The sequence below is a fragment of the Heptranchias perlo genome, chromosome 25, assembly GCF_035084215.1.
Source record: "Heptranchias perlo isolate sHepPer1 chromosome 25, sHepPer1.hap1, whole genome shotgun sequence".
NCBI classification, from domain to species: domain Eukaryota; kingdom Metazoa; phylum Chordata; class Chondrichthyes; order Hexanchiformes; family Hexanchidae; genus Heptranchias; species Heptranchias perlo.
The window spans coordinates 39,460,919-39,474,334 of NC_090349.1; the positions used below are offsets into that span (position 1 = coordinate 39,460,919).

Here is a 13,416-nt window from a genome sequence, read left to right on the forward strand (position 1 = left end):
CTCCTAGAATCATAGAAAGGTTACAGCACGGAAGGAGGCCATTCAGCCCATCGAGTCCGCACCGGCTCTGTGCAAGAGCAATCCAGCTAGTCCCACTCCCCCGCCCTTTCCCCGTAGCCCTGCAAATTTTTTCCTGTCAAGTACTTATCCAGTTCCCTTTTGAAGGCCATGATTGAATCTGCCTCCACCACCCCCTCGGGCAGTGCATTCCAGATCCTAACCACTCGCTGTGTAAAAATGTTTTTCCTCATGTCACCTTTGGTTCTTTTGCCAATCACCTTAAATCTATGTCCTCTGGTTCTTGACCCTTCTGCCAATGGGAACAGTTTCTCTCTATCTATTCTGTCTAGACCCCTAAGGGCATTGACTTAATTTATTTTGCTGGAGAGAAAGAAAAGGGGAGAGAACAGCACTTAATCCCAGTTTAGTCAATACCCATAACCAGAAAGACCACGAATGGAGATCCAGAGAATCACAGCACCAAATCTGCTGAGGACCACAGATGAAGCAGAGATGTGCTTAAATGGCCTTAGGCCTTGTTCTGAGCACAACAGACCTTTAAGGACCCATTGCTTGTATTTATTCCATCAAGTAAATGGTGGATTAAAAATCACAAATGAAAGTTGCCAATTGAATTCATACCACGTATCAGTGGTTATGAATTTTCAGCGTAATTTATATATTTTTTAATAGAAATTATGGTACGATTGTAGTGATGTTCTCTGTATGGAAGAAGATGGGCAATTCGAGTGACAGAGATTGAAGTGGAGTGAGGTAGCCATTGCTTTAGGCCTGGGTTTATTCTGTATAAAATGAGAACAAGCGACAGACTTGGGAGGGAAAACCAAGGGGAAAAGCGGACATTTCTGGTCATTGCAGTTCCAACGTCAATAGAAGTGCTCTGAAGGCAAATGAGGTGACTCTATTACCCGGAAAAGCAATACCCCTGCAGACAAATATAAATGCAGCGGCCACAAAAAAAGTTACTGCTTTCTCCAGCCAATGAGCTGAGTTTGCATAGAATTACATAGAACATACAGCACAGAAACAGGCCATTCGGCCCAATGGGTCCATGCTGGTGTTTATGCTCTACACGAGCCTTCTCCCTCCCTACTTCATCTCACCCTATCAGCATATCCTTCTATTCCCTTCTCCCTCATGTGTTTATCGAGCTTCCCCTTAAAATGCATCTATGCTCGTCACCTCAGCTACTCCTTGTGGTAGCGAGTCCCACATTCTAACCACTCTCTGGTCATTTTTGTCAGGTGTGCTGCCACCTTGAAGACACTGCAGAGCCTCAACCTTTGAGTAGTTCTTGGTACCTTTGGAGGGAAGTCACCTCGGAGTTTTTCAGAGCTGCTTGTGTAGGCCGACAATGTGGTTTATCAATTGTTGGCCCGTGCGGACAAGTGACAGAAACAAAGCATTTTTGTCTGAGATATCGTGATATTGGCTCCCCACTTTGTGTCATGGTAGACAAGGGGTCAAAACCAAGGTTCACTCACAGAGAATAGCCCAGCTTGTTTTAATATACAAAGCCCTAGAATACGGTATTTTTCTCTAGTCAGGTTTCCAAAGAGGAGCCAAGCCATTCATTTCAAGTACAAACATCTTGTGGGTTTTGTTTGTATGTTTACTTGACTGGGGGCTCTTTTTGAATTTAAGAGACATCTATTTAAAAATCCTTTGCCCCACGTATTTTTTAGAAAAGTATTTCTCAGCCTGTCTTGCTCGAATTGAGTAGCCCCTCTGAAGCCATTGGCGAGTGAAAGAAAGGTCAGAGAAACTCATTGGGCAGTCAGCAACAAACTACCATATGAAGGTTAATATTCAGGGGCCAGGTATCCAGTCCAGTTTACACTGCAGTGTAGGCGCAGCAGTTCGAGACACTCCAATTGGCCCCAGTGACGCTGGCATAAGGAGTGGAAAATCAGCCCGGGTTCCCATTCGTGACTGCTATCCAGTGACCCATGATGGAAAGTGCACATGTTTAGATGTTGGGTGAGGATGCAGTCAGGTCTGGCTGTGATGCCACCCACAGTCAAATAGCCCACCAACACCCAAGCGCCGATTTTAACCTAGTCCGCCCGGCGGGAATGGGATGGGCTCAGGTCGGACGACCGTTTTACACCCCCTGCTCCATCGAAGCCAATGGAGCATAAAGTCTGGCTGGGCATAACATGGGCGTCCAACCACAACTCACCCCGTTCCCGCCGGGCAGACTAGACTAAGATCGAGGCTTCACTCTCTATCGTGAAGAATGGCCAATTGAAGATAGCGCCGAGTGTTTTGAGCGAGATATCAGAGCATGGAGATCACCGCGTAGAACAGAACCCCAGAGAGAGTCAGTACCTTCAGAAATAGCGAGAAAATTGTCTAATAACAAATGAGGATGTGTTGAAAGAACTACCTTTAAAAAAAAATCCCTGGGTCGTGTTGAATTTTCAATCAACTTTTTTTTTTGGTTTAAACTAAATGCATTCAAATGGAGGTTACAGACCTTGATGTGTTACATAATTAAGCAGTGTGGAGGAGCAGCAGTACGGATGCAGGTCATTAACCCAGAGCAGTGTAGATTCCAAATGTCTATGCTAATTCAGCTCCCTCACAGTGTCAGATTCAGCAATGCCTCCAGGTCACTCCACTGGAAGCTGTGATCAGTAGCGTCCTGTTTTAGCGCAGAGCCCCGAGGAGATCCCATGTTCAGGCGACACTCTTGTGCTGAGTTAACTATTTCTGATGGTGCGGCAAGTTGTTATGATCTGGAATGCACTGCCTGAAAAGGTGGTGGAAGCAGATTCAATAATAACTTTCAAAAGGGAACTGGATAAATACTTGAAAGGAAAAAAATTGACAGGGCTGGGGGGAATGGGACTAATTGGATAGCTCTTTCAAAGAGCCGGCACAGGCACGATGGGCCCAATGGCCTCCTGCTGTGCTGTACCTACTATGATATTATGAATACACCCAACCAGAGCTGGCCGCCCTACCAGGGAGGTGGTGTGACGTGCTGAGGCAAGTTTTAGATCTCCAGGCAGATAAAATATTGGCTTCTGCACACAAGTAGTTCTTGTTTATTTATATGTTTTTTTTTATTTGTTCATGGGATGTGGAAAGGCCGGCATTTATTGCCCATCCCTAATTGCCCTTGAGAAGGTGGTGGTGAGCCGCCTTCTTGAACCGCTGCAGTCCATGTGGTGAAGGTTCTCCCACAGTGCTGTTAGGAAGGGAGTTCCAGGATTTTGACCCAGTGACGATGAAGGAACGGCGATATATTTCCAAGTCAGGATGGTGTGTGACTTGGAGGGGAACGTGCAGGTCCTGTTGTTCCCATGTGCCTGCTGCCCTTGTCCTTCTAGAGGTGGAGGTCGCGGGTTTGGGAGGTGCTGACAAAGAAGCCTTGGCGAGTTGCTGCAGTGCATCCTGTGGATGGTACACACTGCAGCCACTGTGCGCCGGTGGTGAAGGGAGTGAATGTTTAGGGTGGTGGATGGGGTGCCAATCAAGCAGGCTGCTTTGTCCTGGATGGTGTCGAGCTTCTTGAGTGTTGTTGGAGCTGCACTCCTCCAGGCAAGTGGAGAGTATTCCATCACACTCCTGACTTGTGCCTTGTAGATGGTGGAAAGGCTTTGGGGAGTCAGGAGGTGAGTCACTCGCTGCAGATAGGATCATTATTGCTGTGCTTGGAAATAGCCCGTTGCTAATTTTGAACTCTTTCTGTGATTGATGTGCAATGCTTTAGCCCCCTCGCTCCCCACCAAATAAAACCCCAAAGCCTACAGCTCGGATAAGCCGCTCGGTATATTTTCTAGACACTGCGTGGCATTCATTGGTGGTGGAACTTTGAGAGTGATTTATTGAGCTACAGTGAAATAAGTGGATAATTGAGAGTGCTTCTTAAAAAAATAAAATCCCTGGATAATTTGAGCCAATCACTATAAGTGGATGGTGATAAAGTGCTTTTTTGATTGACTCGAGGAGCCAATCAGTTTAAGTGGACAGTGGTACGGTGTTTTTGATTGACTGAGCTAATCAGAAAGGCATGACAGATTATTTTGTGCTAGGGGGATCATTTAAAGTGTGGCACATGTTGTAGACCAAACTCTAGTGTGTATTAAAGATAATTTAAACCCTGCATTTCATATTCTGTCACATTTTTGAAATGAATGACAATAATTCATAAGTCAGGTCTCATTTACTCAGTGAAATGTTGAGGGGAAAAAAAACAGCCCAGTGTCCTTACTCCATACATACATGGTGCAGTGTTTGTACAGAAATAATGGATTGAGAGATATGCTGAAAAGATAGCTTCTCATTGTTGGGCCGAATGGCCTTTTTCCATTTCTCAAGGTTTTCATGGCCTTGTTCTGAATCCAATGGGTTTTGCCTCTTCAAATGATGTGACAGTTACATTTCTATGGTCCTGCTTCACTTATTCAATCTATGTTTCTTCTTGCCTGTTATGGAGTTGATGTTGGGACCTTGTTTTAAAATTCTCATCCTTGTTTTCAAATCCCTCCATGGCCTCGCCCCCTCCCCTATCTCTGTAACCTCCTCCAGCTCTACAACCCTCCGAGATCTCTGCGCTCCTCCAATTCTGGCCTCTTGCGTATCCCTGATTTTAATCGCCCCACCATTGGCGGCCGTGCCTTCAGCTGCCTAGGCCCCAAGCTCTGGAATTCCCTCCCATAACCCCTCCGCCTCTCTACTTCTCTCTCCTCCTTTAAGACGCTCCTTAAAACCTACCTCTTTGACCAACCCCTGTACTAATATCTCCTTATGTGACTTGGTGTCAAATTTTGTTTAATTACGCTCCTGTGAAGCACCTTGGGACGTTTTACTGTGTTACATAGCAACATAGGAACTGGAATAGGCCATTCAGCCCCTCGTGCCTGCTCCGCCATTTGATAAGATCATGGCTGATCTGTGATCTAACTCCATATACCTGCCTGTGGCCCATATCCCTGAATACCTTTGGTTGCCAAAAAGCTATCTAACTCAGATTTAAATTGAGCAATTGAGCTAGCATCAATTGCCGTTTGCGGAAGAGAGTTCCAAACTTCTACCACCCTTTGTGTGTAGAAATGTTTTCTAATCTCACTCCTGAAAGGTCTGGCTCTAATTTTTAGACTGTGCCCCCTAGTCCTGGAATCCCCAACCAGCAGAAATAGTTTCTCTCTATCCACCCTATCTGTTCCCCTTAATATCTTATAAACTTCGATCAGATCACCCCTTAACCTTCGAAACTCTAGAGAATACAACCACAATTGTGCAATCTCTCCTCTTAACTTAACCCTTAAAGTCCGGGTATCATTCTAGTAAACCTACGCTGCACTCCCTCCAAGGACAGTATGTCCTTCCGAAGGTGCGGTGCCCAGAACTGCTCACAGTACTCCAGGTGCGGTCTAACCAGGGTTTTGTATCGCTGCAGCATAACTTCTGCCCTCTTGTTAAAGGCGCTATATAAATGCAAATGGTTGTTGTGCATTTGTGTGCAATTGGATTCTGTACAAAATTTGTAGATAAACCACTATTTTTTCAAGATCATTGCCTTCATCTTTATTCCTTTGTTTCAGTAACGGGGTTGGGGGGGTGGGTGGGTGGGTGGGTGGAGGCAGTAATTTTGACTTTAGACGATATCGTAAAATGGGAAGTATAATCGGGAGAGGTGTATTTCGGATGGCGGGGCCAGTATATCGCACGTTTCACACTCACGCCCAATGTCAGAATTACCCCCACGGTTTCTTACTTGCCGACATTGCAGTTTCCCCAGTGAGTGACAGTATTACTTCCATGGATAGCTCCCTCTGTTGGACAGATATGCGAGGACGTGATTATAGTCCCAGGCTGCATTTACACTGCAACTGCAGTGTTGCTTCACCGAGGCGAGGAGGTTGTAGTGTAAATCTGGACTCGGGGCCCGACCTGACTCTGGTGCGAAGCCAAGTGAGACTCCCTACAGTAGAGACACGTAGACTCGCAGTTAGAGTGCAAAATGCAGCCTCAAACACTCTAAGCGGGGAGTTGAGGGAGGAGAATTAATTTTCCCCCCTTTCAAATTACCTCTAATAAAAATAGCACCATAACCTTTTCCTATTCTACCTTGTATTAAAAGGTACTCTTTACTTAACAGAGCAATTAAAAGTGTAAGAAAACTTTGCTTCAATTAATTTCTGGCTTATAAAAAAATACTCGTTCAGAGGAGTAACCTGCACCATTGGATAGAAAGGAGGTGTTTGTAAATGTAACAGCTACAAAAAAAAACTATAGAAAAGCAAGAAAGTCAATTAGGAATTAAAGAACGGAGCAGAAAGAATGAAGTCTCCAGTGTAACCTGCCTCACCTTTCAGGCACATGGCTGGAATGAAACGGCCTCTAAATCGCCAGCAAGAAGAATTTGCTGACGCTTGTCTTTTTCGTTCCTTTCAGCCACCCGTGCAGAAGAGATTTACCAGAATGGTACCAGGGGGGGTGAGGGGACTTCAGTGATGTGGAGAGACTGGAGAAGCTGGGATTGTTCTCCTCAGAGCAGAGAAGGTTAAGGGGAGGTTTAAAAGAGGTGTTCAAAATTATCACGGTTTTGATAGAGTAAATAAGGAGGAACTGTTGCCAATGGCGGGAGGGTCACAGATTTAAGATAATTGCAGCGAGTTGTTATGATCTGGAACGCACTGCCTGAAAGGGCGGTGGAAGCAGATTCAATAGTAACTTTCAAAAAAGCATTGGATATGAACTTGAAAAGGAAAAGATTTGCAGGGCTGTGAGGAAAGAGCAGGGGAGTGGGACTAATTGGATAGCTCTTTCAAAGAGATGTCACAGGCACAGTGGGCCGAACGGTCTCTTTCTGTGCTGTATGATTCTATGATTCAGACTTGAGAGAGAAAAATACAACCCACGCCAGTAAAATGATTTGATCGCACTGTGATTCCTGTCTCAGGTTAAAATTAGCGTGGGAAAGAATGGACCAGGCAGTATTCAGGGATTGCAGCTGTGAGTGAGCAGCCTACAACCTTCGGATGGACACTTCCTATTTTGAGCTCTTGGGTCTGGAGGGAATTTACTGTCCAAATGAATCAATAGACCACTTGCAGCTTTAACCAAAAAGGATAGCTTTTGACAACCAGACCATCTCATACAAGGGAAAACAATTTTTAAAAACACTGTACTCTTCCAACTCCTCTCCCCACCCCCCACCCCTCCACCTTTGCTCTTTGATCATAATGTCACTTTCTCTCTCCCCCTCTCTCTCTCTCTCTCTTACCACCATCTGATATTGGATCCAAACATGTTCATTTCTGAATCCAATATATCAAAAAAAGAAATACTTCCGTTTATCTAGCAGTTTACCGTGTTGTTGAAACACCTCAGAGTGCTTCACACAGCGAATTGCTTTTGGTGTGCAGTAACTGTTAATGTATCGGCAAAGAGGGCAGCTATTCTGAGCTAACAGTCAGCTAAATGACCTATTAATTTGCTTTCTGGCAGTATTGTTTGAGGGAGGTCTGTCAGGGCACTGGGAGAACTCCCTTCTTTCCCTTGAGTAGTGCCATGAGATTTTTAATGTTCACCAGTCAGATTGGTTTATCTTTCCAGTCACTGAGTTATCCTTGTCACTAGACCTCTCTCTATTTAATCCCGTCTCCTCCAACCCATTTCTTAAATCTCACCTTCTCCTCCTCCCATGCCCTGTCTGTCCCCTCCTCTCAATTTCTTTCCTGGTTAGCCTCTCAACAGTGTAGCTGTGAACCTGTGGCTGCCTGCAGCATCTGACATCAGGACAATATAACAAAAACAACTTGCATTTATATAACATCTTTAATGTAGTAAAACGTCCCAAGGCGCTTCACAGGAGCGTAATCAGACATAATTTGACACCGAACCACATAAGGAGATATTAGGACAGGTGACCAAAGGCTTGGTCAAAGAGGTAGGTTTTAAGGAAGGAGGAGAGAGAGGCGGAGAGGTTTAGGGAGGGAATTCCAGAGCTTAGGGCCTAGGCAGCTGAAGGCACGGCCGCCAATGGTGGAGCGATTAAAATCGGGGATGCGCAAGAGGCAAGAATTGGAGGAGCGCAGATATCTCGGAGGGTTGTAGGGCTGGGGGAGGTTACAGAGATAGGGAGGGGGCGAGGTCATGGAGGGATTTGAAAACAAGGATGAGAATTTTAAAATCGAGACGTTGCCAGAGCGGAAGCCAACGTAGGTGAATGAGCACAGGGGTGATGGGTGAGTGGGACTTGGACATACTTATGTCTGTCTCCACACAGAAAGTCTATTTGTGGATGAACCACTGATTTTCCACCATGTACCTTACATTCCTTTAGGATCTCAACCTCAAACTTCTCTATGGCCCACCATCAAACACTGCTCTGTGATTATCTGACTAACCCATCCCTTTTTAATATTTTTTAAAATAATCATTCTTGGGATGTGGGTGTCGTTGTCAAGGCAGGCATTTATTGCCTGTCCCTAGTTGCCCTGATTTTGATACAACTGAGTGGTTTGCTAGGTCACATCATTGGGCAGTTAAGAGTCAACCACGTTGGTGTGGGACTGAAGTCCAGACTGGGTAAGAACAGCAGGTTTCCTTCCCTAAAGGACATTAGTGAACCAGTTAAGTTTTTACGACAATCCGATAGATCTCGGCCTCAACTAGTCCCACCCCATTTTCATTGTATCTCACAATCCCATATCCCCTCCACTAGAAACACATTTCTCTCTTTAATCCTTTAATACTACTTGTTTCAAATGAGGAGCAGGACCATTTTAATTTTTCGCCTCTGTCAGATGGAATATTTTGCTGTTCCCCTGGCACCTCAACTGTCAGGTTGGCCAAGAATGAGCAAAACGCAACTAACTGAGGCAATCAAGTTAAGTGACGGGTCATGTCACACTTGTAACCCGGTGGCCGGAACTCGAACGTGCAGCTGTTTCACTGACAATGCCACATGCTATAAATTCCACTTCATGAATTTGAAATCAATTTGCCATGTTTCATCTGCCTACTCTGCCTTCAAAGTCTATTGATTTTCATATTGTGTTCTGAAATATTAAGTTCAGATCTTTATAGTCGTTTATGGGAAAGCCCATCTTGTCAACGATGATTTGAACCTGTCGTGAAAGAAAAAACTTGCATTTATATAGCGTCTTTCACTACCTCGGGACGTCCCAAAGTGCTTTACAGTTAATGAAGTACTTTTGAAGTGCAGTCACTGTTATGATGTAGGAAACGTGGCAGCCAATTTGAGCACAGCAAGGTCCCATGAACAGCAATGAGATAACGACCAGATAATCTGTTTTTGGTGTCGATTGGGGATAAAAGTTGGCCAGGACAGCAGGGAGAACTCCTCTGCTCTTCTTCATACAGTGCTAAGGGATCTTTTACAGCCACCTGAGAGTGCAGCACTCCCTCAGTACTGCACTGGAGAACCCCTGCTCTTCTTTGAAGTAGTGTCATGGGATCTTTTATGTCGACCTGTGAGGGCAGACGGGCCCTCGGTTTCACACCTCGTTCAAAAGATGGCGCCTCCGACGGTGCAGCACTCCCTCAGTGTTGGCACTGGAGTGTCAGCATAGATTATGTGCTCAAGTTTCTGGAGTGGGGACTTGTACCCCCAACCTTCTGACTCAGAGGCGAGAGTGCCTACAGGTTCTCATAGACGAAGAATAGTTGCTTGGCCCACCTTTAAAGGGCAGGGGGTGGGGCGGGAGAGTAAAGGGGACAACATTGGAATTCAAGAAAGAAAACAAAAATACACATGGAGCTCTTTAAGGATGAAGATTCCTACAAGGGCTGCAAATGTTGACTCATACAAGTCATGTGCCTCTACAGTGGCTATTGGTCCAATCTACACTGTTAAGTTTAAATTAAGACTTTTTTTTTTAAAAAGAGGGTTTCTTTTCAATCTAAAGCTGAAGTGATTTCCTTTTCGTGTAGGACTATACTTTGGCCGTGCTGGCAGGAGCAGTCTGTCGCTGTGGCTTTCCCACCATGCACTTCACACTGCATGAGCCAGAGGACGAACAGCTGTGTGCACAGAAATGTGCTGGTGAGGAGTACGAAAACTGTGGGAATGAAGACTACTTTGTTGTTTATCAAACACAAGTACAAGGTACCATTCACATCATTCTGTTGCTGTTTTCTAAAATTACCATTTGTTGACATATATATACACACACACACACACACACACACACATGTTGGAATGTTAAAAGAAAAAACGTATTGCATTTATATAGCACCTTACACGACCTCAGGACGACCCAAAGCGCTTTACAACCAATGAAGTGTAGTCACTGTTGTAATGTAGAAAATTTGGCAGCCAAAATTGAGCACAGCAAGATCCCACAAACAGAACTGAGATAATGACCTGATAATCTGTTTTGGTGATGTTGGCTGAGGGATGAATATTGGCCCGGACACCAGGGAGGAACCCTGCTCTTGTTTGAAATAGTGTCATGGGATTTTTTGCGTCTACCTGAGAGGGCGGATGGGGCCTCGGTTTAATGTCTCATCTGAAAGACGATGCCTCCAACAGTGCAGCACTCCCTCAGTATTGCACTAAAGTGTCAGCCTGGATTATGTGTTCAAATCTCTGGAAGTGGGACTTGAACCTATAACCTTCTATCTCAGAGGTGAGAGTGCTACCCACTGAGCCACATTATACTGAAAATACATACCTCGAGAGTGAGCATAAGGTCGTGATCCAACTGAGGGAGTTTGTATTTAGACAAGTTGAGTGAGTGGGCAAATACATGGCAGCTGCAGCATAACGTGGATATATGTGAAGTTATCCACTTCGGAAGGAAAAACAGGAAGGCAGAGTATTATTTAAATGGTGATAGATTAGGAAATGTTGATGTACAAAGGGACCTGGGTGTCCTTGTACACCAGTCACTGAAAGCAAGCATGCAGGTGCAGCAAGCAGTTGGGAAGGAAATGGTATGTTGGCCTTCATTGCAAGAGGATTTGAGTATAGGAGCAAGGATGTCTTACTGCAGTTATAGAGGGCTTTGATGAGACCACACCTGGAGAATTGTGTACAGTTTTGGTCTCCTTACCTAAGAAAGGATATACTTGCCATAGAGGGAGTGCAGCGAAGGTTCACCAGACTGATTCCTGGGATGGCAGAACTGACGTATGAGGAGAGATTGGGTCGACTCAGCCTGTATTCACTAGAGTTGAGAAGACTGAGAGGGGATCTCATTGAAACATATAAATTTCTGACAGGGCCAGACAGACTGAATGCAGGGAGGATGTTTCCCCTGGCTGGGGGGTCTAGAACGAGGGGTCACAGTCTCAGGATACGGGGTAGGACATTTAGGACTGAGATGAGGAGAAATTTCTTCTCTCAGAGGGTGGTGAACCTGTGGAATTCTCTACCACAGAAAGCAGTGGAGGCCAAGTCACTGAATATGTTTAAGAAGGGGCTAGATAGATTTCTAGGGACAAAAGGCATCAAGGGGTATGGGGAGAGAGTGGGAATAGGGTATTGAGATAGAGCCATGATCATATTGAATGGCGGAGCAGGCTCAAAGAGCTGAATGGCCTACTTCTGCTTCTATTTTCAGTGTTTCTATGTATGATGCCACAAACTGTGAGTGAGAATCAAGCAAAGGATTTCCTTTGTTGTAATCAGAGACTAGAACAAAATGTGTGATGCCATGCTCCCAGCAGGGAGTCCTGTCCACAGGGAGCACGCATCGGAGTGTACATTGTAACCCTGTCTCCGATCCTTGCTCCCTGTGAACGTGGCTTCCTGCCTGAATTGTGGAACTGAATCGAAATCATAGAATCATAGAAAGGTTATAGAACGGAAGGAGGCTACTCGGCCCATCGAGTTCACGCTAGCTCTATGCAAGGGCAATCCAGCTAATCCCACTCCCCCGCTCTATCCTCGTAGCCCTGCAAATTGTTTGCTTTTAAGTACTTATCCAGTTCCCTTTTGAAGGCCATGATTGAATCTGCCTCCACCACCCCCTCAGGCAGTGGGAATGTGGGATAATCTTTTTTCAATAAAATAGTTAATTAGTTTATACTTTTTCTGAATGTATTTAAGAAAACAAATGGTAAAAGTAATTTAATTGTGGTATAGATTCAGCCAATTTTCTTTGCAATGCTAAATTCTCTTTCACCTGGAAAATGTAATGTTTATTTATTACTCCCACACTCCTGTTCATATTTTCCCCTTTTCTGCTCTCCTCTCACACTGGCTTACAATTCGACGGAATCTCACCCAAGCCGCAGTTCCTGTGCGAGCCTAGACTGTGAGTTTTGGCCGGGCAGTCGACCAAGGTGGGTGGGCCGGTGGGGGGGCGGTGCGGGGTCATCATAGGCGAGCCCAATCCTCTCTCCACCCAACATCCTCACATGCGGGCATTCCCCCACTGGATGTTCATCGAGCAGGAAGCCTGCCTGATTGTTTCGTCACCCTAGCCCAGTGGCACGGAGGCCAAATGTAGCAGCCCACCGCTCAGGTCAGCCAACTGAGCACATACCAGGGATTGTAATAGATTCAAAGATAATTTGAAGAGGAAGAGACCGACCATGTACCATTGCTATGGTCTCAGGAGCTGTTGAATGAATAATGACGTCACTGTAGCGATATAACATCAACAGTAGAGTTTGTCTGGAGCAGGAATTCCCCTGGTTTCCGAGGGACATTTTAAACGCATCTGTGAAGATTGCCCTGTTCAAAATTTCTAGATTCTTCTTTTCAATGTGTTCCCGATTTCATTAGAAAAACTGAATGGACGAAAACATCACCAATGTCATTATACACAGCGAGCTAAGGAATTCTGTCCCCGGCCCTTTGTGCCCTTACCCCTGGTGTTGATTAAATTCTATCTTTGTAACCTGTCTGCAGGTTTTCTGGTAATTCTGCAAGTCCAATGATCAATGCCCTTATATGATGATACACCCCTAACTCATTCTTCTTACCTGCAGCCTTTTTGTGGTGTGTGTGTGTGTGTGTGTGTGCGCGCACGCGTGTGGGTGCACATGTGTGTGAGGGTGTACGTGTGTGTATGGATGGGTGTACGTGTGTATGTGGGTGCACGTGTGTGTGAGGGTGTACGTGTGTGTGAGGGTGTATGTGTGTATGGATGGGTGTACGTGTGTGTCTGTGGGTGCACGTGTGTGCACGTGTGTGTATGTGTGTGCATATGTGTACGTGCACGTGTGTCTGTGTGCATATATGTGCATGCGTGTGCGCGTGTTCACCTCACTTTACTGTAAGACTGCCCATTTTTCGTGAATGGAGTGAGATGAATTTCTATATTCACACTCTCACACAGTGGATGGCTCAGAGTTGCTTTACAAAGTGTGTTTGGGTGTTTGATGGCTGCAGTCGAAGGATTTTGTATACCTCTAGCTAGCCATTCTGCGGTATAATTCAGCATCTGACCATGAAGAAAT

The 13,416-nt window shown here is 45.3% G+C and overlaps 1 protein-coding gene across 1 annotated transcript in view; it reads left to right on the forward strand.

The window, feature by feature from the left end:
• Positions 1-13,416, forward strand: part of wscd2 (WSC domain containing 2) — a 208,760-nt gene that overhangs the window by 120,945 nt on the left and 74,399 nt on the right. The window contains exon 5 of the mRNA XM_068006335.1: positions 9,937-10,111. Coding sequence (XP_067862436.1) covers positions 9,937-10,111 — 175 coding nt within the window. The remainder of the gene's footprint in view (positions 1-9,936; positions 10,112-13,416) is intronic.